At 38.9% G+C, this 17,745-nt stretch overlaps 1 protein-coding gene across 1 annotated transcript in view; it reads left to right on the top strand.

Moving 5' to 3' along the window:
* Positions 1–13,414, top strand: part of ppm1e (protein phosphatase, Mg2+/Mn2+ dependent, 1E) — a 38,162-nt gene extending 24,748 nt beyond the window's left edge. The window contains exons 2-7 of the mRNA XM_062432525.1: positions 4,996–5,117; positions 8,967–9,166; positions 9,694–9,882; positions 10,749–10,892; positions 12,180–12,273; positions 12,480–13,414. Coding sequence (XP_062288509.1) covers positions 4,996–5,117; positions 8,967–9,166; positions 9,694–9,882; positions 10,749–10,892; positions 12,180–12,273; positions 12,480–13,414 — 1,684 coding nt within the window. The remainder of the gene's footprint in view (positions 1–4,995; positions 5,118–8,966; positions 9,167–9,693; positions 9,883–10,748; positions 10,893–12,179; positions 12,274–12,479) is intronic.
* Positions 13,415–17,745: the final 4,331 nt, after the last annotated feature.

The following is a 17,745-nucleotide window of genomic DNA, read 5'->3' as shown; positions in this document are numbered from 1 at the left end:
TCATAAAAATGGATCTGACTAATTTATACTGCTGAAGCCTCATATGAGCTTCAGCTTAACTTAAATATATATATATATAACAAACAAAGACTGGATTTTGTCCTCCATTTCTTATTTCATGCCCAGTGTGGACAGGAGGGACTATTACCACAACTAGAGCTTAAATAATTAGTTGAGTTCATCGATTAGTTGATTGACAGATGATTAATCGCCAAATCTGCCCTTTTAGGCAAATTCTCTGGTGCACAAGACAGTTGAGGTTGTTATGTTGAGCTTTGGGAAACAGTGATGGACATTTTTTAACTGTTTTTGGACATTTTAGATTTGATTAATTGAGAAAATAATCCGCAGATTAATCAGTAATGAAAATAATCAGCAACCAATAACTTTGAATATACATGTGGGTGTGTTAGTTTTGTATCAAGACTTGACTAAAGACTAAAAATGTGCACCTGTTCTTTAACCTTTACAAAATGTAAGATAATGTAATAACAGCTTACATAAAGGTCTTTGCATAGTGTAGCGTAAGTCACCTGACCTACTGTAATGGTGGTAATGGTGGCACCAGACCAAGAAGTCTGTGACTTCGCAATCAGGTTTGCTACATAATTTGTCTTGATAAAGTCTTCATATTCTGTGATCTGCCCTTCAAGAAAGAGAACGAGATATTTCACTGTCACAGACACATTTTCAAGGAGGAGGATTACCCAGGAGGTTTCTATGGTTACAGCTTTATGGGGGCATGCTTTAACTACTCTGTTCCTGATGTCTCTAGCCCTTGACCCAGTTTGAGAACAAAATCAAGGACCTGGCGAAGAAGAAGTTTAAGGGAGGAGAGGAAATATAAGACTAAACATCGGTCCAGATGACCCTCATCTATGATGCTGAAAAACTAAAATCCAACAGTAGATGTAGTTTAAATTTTTCCTCTTTTAACAAGAATAACCCCAACATACTGCTACAGGCAATTTGGGCCATCCCACTTTTTTTTCAACTAGAGATTTTCCACTTCTAAAATAACTGAACAGCAGACATCTAATCAGCTACATTATACAACAGAGTGCTCTCAACGTGTCAAAAAAGAACAAGTATTATGTAATATATTATATTACACGTATTTGAAATGACAAAATGTCATCTTTGATCAACCCCATCAACAAAAAGGAACGTTGATATTTGATGATTCTGCGAAAGCCTGGATCATGTTGAACGTCTTTGCTGGCATATTAAAAATCTGTGCTGTTGACATTATATGCAACTACTGTATAGTTTAAGTCAGGGAAATTAGTTATGACTAAGGTGGGGTTAGAGTTTATTAAAACCAATTAAAACCTTGGTTACAGATATTTTACGGTTAAAATAGCCATCCATCTTTGCTCGATGGCCACATATTTCTACCTCGCCAAGTAGAGGATACACTACTTCCTGCACTGGCACTAAACATTTGTGGTGGATGTAAATGATAGGTGTGGTATAGTCCAAATGAAACATAACTTTCAGGGATACAATATCACATATTAATGCCAGGTGTAACTTCCTTAATGTCGATCACTGACTGACTCTTGAAACAAAACGATGTCTGCCATGGAAAATACGTCACAAATTATCTGGATTTATTTTATCCGGTGTCAGGATGGAAGTGAGTAATGGGCTTTGTTATACATTAAGCTATTCCTGTAATATGATCGTCAGTGAAGTTATTTGTAGTTCCTGTGGTTGCCATGGAGAGCTAGACGAATACGTTGGTCCCCTGTGTGTGGTCCCTGTGGTGTTGTAAATGTAACTTTGCATTTTATCTGAACTTTCTCAGACACCACAACGTATCGAGAGAGCAGAGGAAAAGAAAGAAGAGAGGCAGACGCAGATTTTAACATAAAGGATATGAAAAGACATGAAAAGTAGTTCATTGTAGACAGAGGATGCTTCACAGAAGAGCAAATATATTGAATTAACAGATTTCACACATTTACTCTGGTGTTGTGACAAAAGTAACACATCAATTGCAATAAAAAGCACAGCAACATATAGGTGTTGTTTTTAGTCTGCTTTTAAACTGTATTCACTTTGTAGCCAGTCCATATATGACAAATCATCTCAGATGTTATAAATATGAAACAAGGCTGTGTAGATAAATATGATTCATAGAGAAAAACTGTGTTATCAAATCTCATTAGTGGAAGAAAAAGTCAGGTACTTTACTTTAGTAAAAGTGGTAATACCTCAAGGTAAACGTACTCCACAACTAGTACATCTCCAGAATTTAAAAACTTGCGTATAGCAGCTATAATGAATATTTTTTTAATATCAATGTATTAAATTACAATGTGTAATGTGTTACGTGTGGCTCATAGTGAATTATCAGCAACTCTGCAGCTACTCTTGGCTTTGTGGAGCTTTGTAGCGAGTTTCAGCTCATTGTTTAGCTGTCTGGCAGCAACCTCACTGTTTTGGTTCACTCTCACCACTCCTATGGTGTTATTTTCAGCCGCAGCAGACAGCTGTTTTCAGAGAAAACAAACCCACAGCACACTACCTGCTAAACACCAAACTGCAAACAAACTCAGTACACGACTCGCTGGTGAATATTGTGGAACATTTAGCAGCTAGAAGAGAGCCAGATAGAGCCAAATATAACTCAAAAACAGAGCTAAAAGAGAGTGAATATTGGATTTAGCAAGAAACATGACTCTAAATAATGTTGCTCTTTAACTGTTGGAAGTATCGGCATATAGCACTTATTGCAGTTATGTTATGAAATCAGTAAATGCAGGTTTGACTACCGAGGTACCAATATAATGTTCTTAAAGTAGCATATCAAAAGTGAAAGTAGTCATTAGGCAGCAGACCGACTCCTGTCAGAGAGCGATTATTATTACTGTTGCTTTACTGTGTATGCTGCATTTTATGTGGTTCCTACAGTGAAGCAACTTTTAAACTATATTTGTTAGCTGTTAGGATCATTTACAGCTAGTAAATCATATATTTTGTATATAAAACCTTGATCTTCACATTAAAAAAACGACATTGTAGCTGTAAAATACATGTAGTGGAGCTGCAGTAGTAGTGTAAATTGTCAATAAAGGAGTACCTCAAAATTCAGAAAGATTCAAAGATTCAAAAAGAAGTCAACACAGAGATCGAAGGACTGTTATGATGTGACCACATTTTGTTAAAGTATTCTGATGCTATATGCAGTATATGTGTAAACACAAACATCTCGTCTTGTATTTGTAGAAAGGCTGCACGTCTGTGCACATTTTAGAAATGAACTTTGGAAATGAGCCTTTGGATAATCTGTGTAAATGAGCTCTGCTGCCTCTGTTCGAAAAGAGAACTGCTGAACTCATTAAAGATGCTGAAGCTGGCTGCTGTTGTCTTGGGTTTTCATTTATTAAACGTATAATTTTACATAAGAGCCACAGAGGGGCCTTTCACACTTAATACACAGTGTTTAATTGTAGATTATGTCCCAGTGTTGCACTCAGCCAACCAGGATTCAGTTATTTTGTACTTTTCACACAAGTTCAGTTCAGGTTTATATTCAACTTAATTTGAGTGAGCTGGAGAGCATCCAGAAGTTGAGTTACTATGGTTACCTGCATCTGGAGGTGGCCTAGTTGTCTCGGTGACTCATGTACAGCAAGTCTTCAGTCCTTCAAACGACCCCTCCTCCTCCCCCTCCTACTCCCACCCAACTCTCATTAACCTTAAGAAGAGACACACCTCCTCCACCACAGAAGCAGCACAGTCTGACCAGATGTAGTGATTTACCACTGCACTTATTATCTTGATGTTTGTCCAGATAAAAACTGGCTCCAGTTCTCTCCAGCTGAAATCTGTGGCTCTATGGGAAGTCTGAAGCAGTTTAAAATGAATTCAGTTTAAAAATGTACAATGTAATCTGCAGCGATCAGAGCACATATGGTGATGTGGTGTTTCATCATTCAGTGAAAATCTGCTGTATTCTTTACCCCACACTTGCTGTGCATGTTGTATTGATCTTGAATGCTGCCTGTATGATAAATGAGATCTGCAAATATCATTTTATTTTATGATTTATATTTTTTTGTGATTTTTTGTTGCATTAACAAATAATCTATGGCAAGAGAATTTCACAAAACAGTATAAAAATATAGATATGAGAAAAAAAACTTCTCATTATCAATTGATCTGCAGATTATTGTCTTGATAAACTGATCAATTAGTCTATGAAATCTTAAATTGTGAAAAAACTGCATTCACGGTTTCTCAGAGGCCACGGTATATGTATAATATGGTGTTTTGTCTGAGGAAGAGTCTGTAAATGTTATGATATTCAATGTGGAACTTATAATTGTCACATTTGAAAAGCCTTTACCATCAAATGTTTGGCATTTTTGCTGGAAAATTACTGAAATGATTAACTAATTTTCAGAATAGTTGACAATTAATTTGAAATTAATTAAATTACTGCTTTTTTCCTTTTTTTACACCTAATTTTCATGGCAACTATGAATATACATCCATGCCAAATCTTATGGCAATCCATCCAATAGTCGTTGAAAATTAATTCAAACCCACAACTGTCAACCTCATAGTGGAGCTAGAGGGAAAGTAGGATTCATCTTCTGGGGAACATGAAAGTCTGAAATATCATGACATTTCACACCAATAATTGTTGATATAATTCAGTTTGCACAGAAGCGGTGGATCGATGCTGCCATCTCCAGAGCCGTGTAGCTAGCATGGCTATAAATAAACTTGCCAGAGCTCTCTGATAGACAAACAATGTAATTATGACACTTTCTAAACTGTCTTAATTTACAGTATACACTGCTGGTAAAGCTCTAACAGCAGATACATCATCAGCAGTACATTAAAATAACACCTATATTTTACTTTCAGACAAATAAATTGGCTATGTGATAGAGGATATTGTTGACCTCTGCAGAGGAACATTGGAATATTTTTCTTTCTTGATGTCATTCATAACTCTGTCGTCTCTCCTCATCACAGTAACTGCCCGTGCTCCCTGGCTGCAGCCCTGGCCAGAGCCACAGCAGACAGCATGCTGCAGAGTGACCTCTCCATCCATCACCTCAATAAGACTGTAGAAGATGGAGCTGACCCATTACCACGTGAGTCTCCAGGGAGCCCACGAGACTGCTCTCTCTCTCTCTCTCTCTCTCTCTCTCTCTCTCTCTCTCTCTCTCTCTCTCTCTCTCTCTCTCTCTCTCTCTCTCTCTCTCTCTCTCTCTCTCTCTCTCTCTCTCTCTCTCTCTCTCTCTCTCTCTCTCTCTCTCTCTCTCTCTCTCTCTCTCTCTCTCTCTCTCTCTCTCACACACACATGGATATATACAGAGTTACAGACAAATTAGGTCTCTCTCTCACTTCATCCCACACACATACACAGCCATATAACCACCAGGGCTTTGTCCCAGTTCTCCCACGCAAAGCTGCATGAAGTGGTATTTGACCACTAGAGGGCAGAAAGTAGACTGAAAAACATACATCTGTGAGCAAGGACACATTATATCCACCATACTACAAACCAAGAGATTTTCATTATATATGCTTTGTCTGGTCATAATCCCATTATAGTTATAGTCTAATGTAAGTCACAGGAATAATGTTAATCTGTGCATTATAAATGCATCAAACCTACATATTAAAGGATAGGTTCACATTTTTTAAGTCGTCAGATGCTCAAATGAACACTGAAAAAGGTTTTTCTTGCTGTAATCATCCCTCTTGTTCATACTGACCATTAGAAGATCCCCTCCAAATGCACTTATAATTTAAGCGCCACAATCATAATATAAGGTTTAAGATTGCTTGGTCAAATAAAGTGGACATCTTGCCCAGTTAGTTTGTTTTGTATAATAATCCCTCTTTGTGTCTCTTGTATTTTCCTGTTCAGCTGCAGTGGAAGTATAGGAACAAAAAGAGGGAATATAGCACTAAAAAGACTAACTTTGAAAAATATTGACCGAATGAGTATGCACAGGAGGAATGATTAAAGCAATAAAAACATGTGTCAGTGCTCATTTTGGCAACCCGACTGTTGTTTTAGGACAAATTAGAAATATTGTGACCCTATACTGTAAGTTTAAATATTAAGTTTAGTTTAAAGGACATCGATTGAAGAGTTAAGCCACTCTTTTTTCTACCTACAGAAACCAGGTTCAGAACCCTGGATAATTGTTTAACATGATCAATGCATATCTGAGATACTCCAAATCCAGACCCCAACTGGGATACTGGTTTCCAGCTCACAAACTCTGCTTTCATCAATCTTATTTTCCAGCAGCTGTTTTCAGGTATGAAACTATGATAAACTATCTACTAGCACCAAACAGCAGACAGACAAAGTTGTGAATGAGACAAAAAAGTTATTTTTTTCTCTGGAGTATAAAAACAGTGGAAAGCAAATGTCTTGTTTTATATATCACCAAAAGTTATCAAAGCATCAAACTTTTTGCAATCTGGATAATATCTAGTGAGTCAAGTATGGCCTACTAGATATTAATTTTGATGGGCTTGTATTGAAGCTCACCCTGGTCTGCACCTCGTTGCGTCCGCCCCCTCAAAGTCAGAACTTCTTGTGTTGCATAACAGCAAATCACATCCTGTTTGATGTTGCCTCACTGCACTCTGCTGTTCATATTTTCTTCGGGGTTTTGCAAGGTGTTATTGGTAGACCTCGAAGCCAGCTGAAGTGCTAAAACATCTTCATTTGGAGCAAGATGGAGGAGGGGGCTAAAAAGTATTGGGTCACTGATGGATTTGCAAGAAGATGGAGGATTCAGGGTGAAGGGAGGAAATGGGACACAGCATTAGCTGCTCTCTCTGTCTCATCTATTTGAGTAGAGTGAGAGAAATGACAGCAGCGAAGGCAGGATAGACTGTTACACCTGCAGCTATAACATTAGTAGGTCAAGCCTAGAAACGCAGCATTCATTTTGGTTATTACAGAGAGCTGAAGCCTCTGTTCCACTAACTTCTATCAGTGCAATCACTCAATGAACTTTTCTTTCATTTGCCTCTCTGAAAAAGTAAAACAGGTCCCCGAGGGTTTACTATCCACAAGAGCTTCATTTTCACAGGGGATGGGAACAAAGTTAAGAACATTTTGACTAAAAGTTTTACTGTCTTAGTTTGATTTGACTTGAATAAACATCTCTAAACATTGTTTTCTTACTGTCCAGTTGCCAAAATCCAGATGAGAGAAGAGAGGCGTTAATAAAAATGCTGATATTAGTCGCTTTTTGCACTCACAGCTGGTAAATTTTAACAGCAGCAGTGAGAGTTTTGCTCACTTTCTTTTGCCCCAGGTTTTACCTCTCAGGCAGCCCCCTATTGGCAGTAGTTGTTGGGGCTTTAAGCAGAAAAAAATACGCCCAGTCCATATTATCCTAAAAACATGCTAAAATTGAACATCAATCAATTTGAGGCATTAAAGAAAATAAATGCAACATTATTTATCATGAAGCATCAGGTTTCTATCAAGGAAACTCACTGTAATTATAGGGTTAGTGTTTAAATAATAATATATTATCATTATTATGGAAAGCACCATGTCATCACAAACTGTTTAGCAAACAGGGATTATAATTTAAATGTATGATTATTTTCATTATTGATTAATTGGTTAATAATTTAATCTCTGAAATAATTTGTGAAAATGGTATTCAAAATTTGTCAGTAGCCACTGTGATGTTTTTATTCTATTTTATTTTGTCAGACCAACACATATTAAATTTACTGTCATACTACATAACAAAGACAAACTGCTAATTTTCACATTTGAGAAGCTGTAACTAGAAAATGTTTGATATGATGCTTGAAAAATGACTGAATCAATGTAAATGAAGGATATGATATTTTTCTCTGTCTTCATTGTGGCCCCCGCACACTCTGAAACCAAACCTCAACGCACTGACAAGCAGAATTTGAGCAATTTATTGTTAGCATTCATACAGTTACAGTTACCAGTATGTGGCATGTTCCAGTGTGGCAGTGTGATTATTATACACATCATAACTTTTTTCCCTTAGCCTTGATTTCCACCCACACTCTCCTCTCCTCTGACAGCCATGTCTGGTGTAACCATGGCAACTCAACCTGCCTCACTCTGTGTAACCTCCAAAGGTGTTGAGTTTGTGGGAAATAGTGTTTGTTAGAGGCGACTAGAAACTGGAAAATGTAATACACAATATAATATATTTTTAAAATCCTTGTTCGGAGACACAGAGTGAACAAACAGTCACAGTCATCAAATGCAAACTGTAAAGCTGCAGTGATTAGTTGATTGGTTTGCAACTTTTTAATTTATTTTTTATTTTAGTTATTGAGTATTTTTTATTTCAGCTTCTCAAATGTATGGATTTGCTGCTTTTCTCTCTTATGCCATTGTAAACTGAATATTTAAGGGTTTCGGACTTTGAACTGACTGACCGGACACAACATTATTTAATAATTACGGATTAATTAACAAGGAAATAACCTGCAGATTCAGAGCAATAAAGTAAATAATCAGTTGCTGCAGACCTAGAAATGTACAACTAATCCTTCATTGAAATAAATAATAATATTAATTGTGAATACATTTCGACATACAATATCTCCAGAGGGGCTTTAGAGCTACTATGAGGTCATGGAACATACAGCTAAAGTGTTTGATACGGAGTGGTTTGCAGAGTTTTTTGTGGATGTTTTGATACTTTTTTTTTTAACCTTCAGTCTGAGAATAGATGGACTCTTATTGTCACTCCTGTCAATCTAGACAGGCTACATCTGTTATCCTCCACAAAGGAGCGATCTACAAACTTCTACAGGGATGAGTATTCAGTGGAGTTTTCCTTTAAACTCTGACTGAAGCTTACCTGCGGGTTGGAGAAAGCACATGTGCTCTCTGTTGATGATTTATAGGATTTACAATAAAGAAGCCCTCACACTGGCATATTCTTTGTGTGTGTGTGTGTTAGAGATGGAGTCTGTGAAGTTTGCCCGGCTGGTGTTTAACAGACTGTTTGAGATGTGCTGCCTCTGGATGAAGGAGCTGCCCTTCCGCCGCCGTCCACAGCCATACTACGAAACCTCCATCCACGCCATCAAGAACATGAGGCGCAAGATGGAGGACAAGCACATCATCATCCCTGACTTCAACACACTCTTCAACCTTCAGGTTGTCCTACTACTGGTCTATAAAGCATTAAATGGTATCGGCCCTAAATACATTTCTGATTTGCTTTATGTTACAAAGTATCCAGACCCCTCAGGGGATCTTGGACAGGTTTACTCAGTGTTTCCAGGATCAGAGCCAAGCAAGGTGAAGCAGCTTTTAGTGTCTATGCTCTCCACCTGTGGAACAAAACTTCCTGAATATCAGAGGTCTGCAACTTTCCAATAAATTAAATGTATACCTTATTTTTATCTTTAACTATTTATTTGCTGTTTTTAATTTTTAATTGTCTATGCCCCTGTAAAGCACTTTGTGTCTGAATGGAGCCATATATAAATAAAACTACCTTGTAGTTTCAGTTAGATACAAGTTGCCCAGAGGGGACCATTCATACAGCTTTTGAATCTATCTTCCAAGTTTGGTAGCTGGACCCCTTGAATTCAGATCTCTTTAATGTAACTTAGTGATATTAATAATTAAAACAGTCTGTAGTCTTCGCTCATGACTGACTGACTATATTTGTTTCTCAGGATCTGGAAGAACAGGCTTTCTTTGCTGTGTTTGACGGGCATGGTGGTGTGGACGCTGCCAATTATGCCGCTAACCAACTCCACGTCAACTTAGTGCATCAGGAATCTTTCAGCCAGGACCCATCAGATGCGCTCTGCAGAGCCTTCAAAGTTACTGATGAACGCTTTGTAAAGAAGGCCGCACGAGAGGTAATCATACCTGCTATTACTACTACTACTACCAGTATTACTACTACTGGTATTTTTTACTGCTGATACATATTACTACTACTTTTCCTACTACCACTTCTACTACTGCTGCTACCATTGTTGCTGCTAAAAGCACTATTACTACAATTATTATTGCTACTAACTACTTATGCTAGTAATCATTATTGCTACCACACCTACTACTACTATTACTACCAGTATTACTACTACTGCTAATACATAGTACTACCATACTTACTACCACTTCTGCGACTGCTGCTACTACTACTTATACTACTGTTTCCATTATTGCTACTACAACTACTACTACTTACACTACTGCTAAAATCATTGCTGCTACTACTATGACTACTATTAATTAATAAAATAATATTGCTGCCATTATTGCTGCAACTACTGCTACTGCACTAATTCTAATGCTAGATTACTGCTACTGCCACAGTACTAATACCACAACAAATGCTATTACTACTACTAGTACTACCTTTACTACTTACTGCTACAGAAACTGCTACTACCACTTTTGCTACAACTTCTAAAACAGATGTCACTGCCTTCACCACTACTAATGTAATATCACAATATCATCTTTTTACTTATGTAGAAAAACTATATTTGCTTGTCTATGTGTATTAACTGCCTGTTTACACATTATAAAGGCTGGAGTTACAGATTAGATGGAGAGATTATTTTATATGAGTAGTTGTGACAATGTTTCTGCTTGTTTTTTGGTCTTTTGTTGATCCTGACCCAGTAAAACAGGGAGTCAATGTGTGTGTAATGTAGTCGTGGTGCAGCTGCTGCTTACTGAGTGGTGAATACGTACTGTAACGTGTCTTTGGCAGCACGTGCGTTGTGGCACAACAGGCGTGGTGACGTTCCTGCGGGGCCGGACGTTGTATGTGGCCTGGCTGGGAGACTCGCAGGTCATTCTGGTCAGGAAAGGACAGGTTGTGGAGCTGATGAAACCACATAAACCAGACAGAGAGGTAACACACATATATATATACACACACATCTTCAAACACAACTGACCAATCTATCACTTCCACTACATACATACTTGATTAAGACAATGAACCAACGGTGAAACTGGAGGATTTCAGTGGATTGTGCATCAGTTTCTTCACAATTTTGCTGTATAGAAAAGATTTCAACATCCCCAAGAAGGCCTGAATGATTTGCAGAAAATATGTAATTTTAATTTTTCTGACCAATATTGTGATTGCAATTTAAAATAAAATTATTTTCTGTAAATTAAACTACAGGGCTGTATTTGTCTACATAGCTTCAGACAAGATACGATTGTACCAAGCAATATCACATATATATCTTGTTTCTTCAAGAATAGATTCAGATACGATAATGCTGTTATTTATTACAGATGTCTTCTCAGTGTTTTTTAAGTAAACTTAAACCTTTTTTTCCTATAAAATAATTGACCAGTTTATCTTATAGTTTTATATTTAACATTACTAAATTCGGAGCTTTAAAGGTGATAAGAATTTTAAAAATTGATAAGCTGTGAGCAGTTGCCAAGCGGAGACTCCAGGATATGGCTGGTCGCAAATAGTCCGGCAGATAACTCACTTTAAAATGTCAAATTATTACTTTTAAAACTTTTTGTACGGTTTAAACAAATTAGATATAACATGCTAATAAGTGACCTTTAGAGGCTCTAGTTGTAAATAGATTTTGTTACCATTTGATAGAATGAGGCTAGCTGTTTTATGCTGTTTCCAGCTTTTTTTAACAGGCATATATGAGATTGGTGTGATTGGATATGACATCAATGCCCATTATAATACAAGAACCAAATTATCAATCAAATGACCTTTAACAATCTGACAGTTTAGTTTTACTGTGCCATGGGAGAAAAATGTTATACCTCAAAACTCTGTCTACAACTGCTTCCTACTTACACTTATTGTGGGTAAAATTAATCAATAAGCTGCTTTTTGATAAACAACGGCAGTATGGTGTACTAACCACATTTCACACATTTTCTCGCACATTTTCAATCAAAAGTTTTAATATATTGTTATAAGAGTGGAATCTTCGTATGGCATTTACATAAGATCCACCTTCAATCTTTCAAAAGAGAGAATAGAAGAAATTCGGATGGAGTATCACTTTAAGTGCGCGGCAGAAGCGGGTGATGCACTGCACTGAGTCATAAACTGCAGGGGATGTCAGCATGAGATTGTTATGTACAATGTGACAGTCACTACCATGAATCAACATTAAAGCCAACTGTGCTTCATGTCTGTTTGCAGGATGAGAAGCAGAGGATTGAAGCTCTGGGAGGCTGTGTGATCTGGTTCGGCACATGGAGGGTTAATGGCAGTCTGTCTGTATCCAGAGCGATAGGTAAACTGTGATATGTGGACTTTCTGTGTTTATTAAGACAAGCTCATAACCGTCCGTCCCCAATAAGAACAAAATTAAAAAATATGAAGTCAAACTCAAAACAAACATTTTTACTGCTGAAACAAAAGAATCAAGCCACACACAAATTCAAATGAAAGCTGGCATGAGCAGGAACAAATAGACTAATCTGTTACGTGTGTTGACAGGCGACTCGGAGCACAAGCCCTACATCTGTGGTGATGCAGACCATAGCACCTTCCCACTGGACGGCACAGAAGACTACTTGATTCTGGCCTGTGATGGCTTCTGGGACACAGTGAATCCAGATGAGGCGGTGCGGGTGGTCAGTGACCACCTCCAGGAGAACACCGGAGATACCACTATGGTAGCCCACAAGCTGGTGGCCTCAGCCCGAGATGCGGGCTCTAGTGATAACATCACTGTCATAGTGGTCTTCCTGCGGGACCCACGCTCACCACCACCCACCAGCACCGAGGATGACGAGGAGGGCGTGGTGGAGCGAGAAGTGGAGGAGGAGCAGGTAGCAGAGGTTGAAGAGGAGGAACAGGAAGAGGAAGAGGAGGAGGAAGAGGCAGTCAGGGTACAGCGCGATGGTGGAGAGGGAGGCAGCAATGCGGACATCGGGGGGAAAAGTCGTGGCGGTTGGCCCATGCAGCAATGCTCGGCCCCCGCTGACCTCGGCTATGAAGACCGAACGGACTCGTTCACAGACAGAACTAGCCTCAGCCTTCTGGGGCCGTCGTTGGAGGGCCGCATCTCCCTGACCCGGGGCTTACAGCAGCCCTGCTTCAACTTCAGCCCCGACGTCTTCACAGCCTCTCACATCTACCAAGAAAATCGTCCACTGAGGCGCAGGTCCTGTATCCCTTTTCAGGAGTCCAGCATTGCTGGCTTCACGGACCCACTGTGGCCCCAGACAGCCACGCTGTTCGGCCAGGCAGTGAGGCAAAGCCGCAGAGTTGGGTATGGTAGTCGCCGGTGGAGCCGGAGGTGGCCAGGCAGATCCAGGGAGATGCTAGGCCTGTTACCCTCTGGCCACTTGCTGCCCCACACGCAGCGCTGCTCCAATTGGAGGCCTGGAGTGGCAGTGCCTCAACTGCCCCACGATGCCACCATCTGAAGAGGTGACCCAAACCAAACCAAACCATCTCCTTCATTTATTCAGTCCTGCTCCCTGCCCCTCATCCCACCCACCCACCTCTGCCTTCAACAACACGTCTTTTCTTTGATAGTAGGTAGTTGTGGCTCCTGCAGTTGTTACGTGATCATTGAATCTCTGTTGGAAGAGTGGTGCTCTCTGTTCTAAGCTGAAATGTTTCCAAATGTAAGCTGGCCCACTAAACACAAGCCTCGCTCCTTAATGCTGTAGGTAAAGCGCAAAACTTAATCCCCCTACCTTGTGACCAGTGATCAGTCAATATGAAGCCGGAGCTGGAGATACAGGTTGATCAAATGTGTTCTGACTGAATATGAAATGAATCTAGACAAGAACAGACAACGTTTGCTGTAGGCAGTGCAAAACATTTAAAAGATGTTGGCTCTTATGTAAAGCTGTGTGATTCCATTTCATGAACAAGGAAAAGGAAGAGAGATTAGAGGCAAATAAAAGAAAGGTCAATTTTAGAATCAGTGCCTGGACTCTGTGCTGCCACAAACACACAAGTCAACTGCACAGGCTTTCAAGTGTGTGTTGATAGAAAGCTGGAGCAGAAGTCTTTGTTGGACTGCAATAGCTCTCCAGCACTAAACAATGCATATATTAAATGAGATCACTTCGCATTCAGTCTGAATACAATTTGTTTACACTGTTTAATTTATGCTCAGTCGCTCCACACCCTTGGCAGAATCTCTCATAGGAAATTGTGAATTTTGGACAAGAAGCAAAAAGTCTAACATATTTGTTGCTCATGGGTGCATGCAGAAAGAAAGAAACAATTTTGAACATCATTATGTGCAGAGAGGGTATCATGTTCAAACTAACAAGTTGATTGTTATGGGATTATTGAGGGCAGGTAATATTAATATTTGAGGTGAGGTGACACATATATTTTGTCTTGAGACAGCTGTCGTGCACAGTCGAGCAACCAAGCATTAAATTAAGCTCTAATGGCCTAGCTTGGCCCTTTGTCCCTTCAGCAATCCTATGGTGGCAGATGAATGAAGTTCAGCCAGAACAATTGTTGCTCCTGCTTTCTGGGACTGAAGGCAAATGCTGTTCTGCCCCCTCTCATACAGTCAGTGACCCAGCCATTATCTATCCGGAGTTTGTCCACAGATAAAAGCACTTTTACATCGGATTATAAAAGATTAGCAGTCACTTACCTGAATAAATGCTTCATGTAGTCCAGTATTCCAGATGGGGATATACTCCTGTGGTAATGGGTTTTTTTTGGGTAAGGTAAGGGGGTATTTAAAATATATATTTTTGTTATAGTTGTTTGGCCACCTAGTTATTACTAGTAGTCCAAGTCTATTTACTTTTACACAAAACCCATTCAACAGAAGTATTTTAGCAGGCTTGATGACTGCACAACCATTTTTGTTGGGCCAGGATAGTTGAAAGATGCAGAACACGTGCCTTTCATATGTGTTGCTAAAGCCTACTTCCTTTACACTGATAGGCCTACTTACTAATTACCAATATATCGCCATTAAGGACAACTATGGCGTGTGCTTTCAATTGGATCACATTTATGACTTTGTTCCACTTTAAAGGAATAGTTTGACATTTTTGGGTATACTTACTTTATTTTTCTTGTTGAGAGTTAGATGAGAAAATTGGTAACTCTCGTGCATGTGCTATATATGAAGCTCAAAGCTCTAGATTTGAGTAATTTTTTAAAGAAAAAGTGCCCAAATTCCTTTTTTTCCAGCATAGGCTACTACATGTAAATATTTTCAGGTTTAGATAGTCTTTCGTAAAAGTAAATTGAATATGTTCTGGGTTTGTTGACATGTTGGGACATTTCAAGTTGCATCTTGGGCTTTTGTAAATGGTGGTCCACATTTTTTCACAATTTTTTGACTTAAGTAGACCAAACAACTTATTGATCAATTGAGAAAGTAATTGACAGATTAATCAATAATTAACATAATTGTTTGTTGCAGCCCTATGAATAACTTATGAGCTTTAGTGCTGCTAGTTGCTTTTTTTAAAGTCAAGTCTTAATGCTAAGCTAAGCTAATTGTCTGCTGGCTGTATTATATAGCAAACAGATGTGAGAGTGGTATCAATCTTCTCATCTAACTCCTGCCTAAAATGTCAAACTATTCCTTTAAGATTCATAACCCTTCAAACACCACAAAGAGAGCACCAATCTGCACATTTTTGTGCCTCAGTAGCTTGATGAAAGACAGCAGAGATTTATATCTGTAAATATCTGCAACAGTACAACAGAGCAAAAATCCCAGTCATCACCAACTGCAAGATGGCCTCCATTGTCAGAGTAATCCCCTGAGGCTGGCTCCCACGGCCCCACAGCACCTTTATAATTGGATCTTTCTGTGATCTGATCTAGATTCTGCAATGGAGAGCCCCCTCTCAGCTGTCTAACACACTGCTGACAGTGCTGCACTTCAGTTATGTTAGCAAGTCGTAGGAATGGTCAAAGTCAGTCTTTTATGCTACCTTGTGAAAGACTGCACACGACTACAACACCCAGCAAAGAAATAATAGCCAGTTTTCTATCGATATTCATTGGTTTTATATATTTACACCAAATATAATAGGTAGTCCAATCTATAGAGTACCTTAATTATAATTAACAAACAAATACATAACCATTAAGTAATAATGTTCCTACCAATTTAGTTGCCTATAAGATTAATCTATGATTAAAAGTTTCATATAAGATTCATATTAATCCCTTTCTGAATAGGCTATATATAGCACCCAGATAACTTGGTAAGACTGATCTGTCACTGTCACTTTCTTTCCAAATACACACTATAGTATTACTCTATCTAACCGTAATTGATGACTATAAACTAACTATACCACACAATTACTATGAAAACTTTTATGAAAATCACATTAACCACATTAACCCCCTTTAGCTCTGATTGTTACTTTCACTAACTACTAAAAATGCCCCATATCACATTAACATGCTTAAACGCCTTTTGTTGCTGCCATATTTTTAATTTGCTGTGGGAGCAACTGAGTGTTCGCTGAACCCCCCTTAGTTAAGCTTTCTGTTCACAAATTAACACATTGATAAAAATCTCAGTAACGTTTTAAAACAAGGTCTTCATAATTTCACGCAAAGCAGGCTTCTTAATTCTGAAAATTAAGAAAATAGCTAGAACTAATAAAATTGTCCAGAGACATTTGTTATTTCAAGGAAGATTGTATTAGCTCTCTATTGGCTTTGGAAGTAATGTTACATTTGCGTTACCATGGTAGGTTTGCACCATTTAATCCACTCTTAACAGTTTTCTCTTGAGTTTTTTGATTTTGGAAAATAAAAAAATAAAATCATGACCCTCCAATCTCTTAAAATACAGAGTATTGCTGTAGTAAGCTATAGCACAAATATAGGACAACTGTGCTTAGTTACTGTTGCTAAGCTATGATTGAACTATCGTTGCTCAGGAAAGGCAGGGGTTTAGCGAACAGTCAGTTGAACACACTAGTAATTCCCTAACATTTTTAGCACCGCTTCCCATTCTTTGATTGATGCAGTGAATTTCAAAATGTCAGGATGTTATAGTGAAGACCAGGATCTGTTGATCGTGCCTCCACTTTCCTGGCCCATTCACTGGTTTATGAAACACCCTCCAAGGTGTGATATCAAAAAGAGGTGATTTACCAGACGACCGGTACTGGTTAGATATCCTTGATACTGAGGGCCACATCACCTCCCGTTTCTGGAGTGAGCAAGTCCCACCCGCTGCTCCCGTGGACTGACTATAATAAAGAGTCCAACTATTGCTATATCAGACTGTCGGTGGAGCAGAATGTACTTCATGTATCAGAGTGTCCTCAGAAACTTGGGGAAATCGGACGACACAAGGTGTTTTTCTTTTCTTCTTTTTTTTTTTTGGTTTGTTTTTTTGGGGGGAGGGGGATTCTTCCTTCCGGGGGCATCTGGCTATAAGGAATGTACTGTCAAGACACTCAGCTCAACAAACTAAAGCCACTGGATCCCTTTGTGGAAGCGAGTATCACTGCAGTCATTGTCTCGGGGATGAAGACAGATGAGATGTGTGAAGTATCAGAACAGGCCTTCTGTCACATCTCCAGCTTTTAGAGCCATCTGCTTGGGCTCTGACAGCCAACCAAGCCACATATCCTCCTCACTCCCCAAATCTGTCCCTCATCGGGCACCATTCGACAAAAAAAAAAGAAGAAAAATCACTGTCATTTCAAATATTCCCTTAGGCATGGATGTGTATGTATATTATGAGTACTAATTGTGAGTTGAGCGAGGGCTGGAGGAGTGTACATAT

This window comes from Scomber scombrus, chromosome 14 (assembly GCF_963691925.1).
Source record: "Scomber scombrus chromosome 14, fScoSco1.1, whole genome shotgun sequence".
NCBI lineage: Eukaryota > Metazoa > Chordata > Actinopteri > Scombriformes > Scombridae > Scomber > Scomber scombrus.
This window is presented reverse-complemented; position numbering and strand designations above follow the sequence as displayed.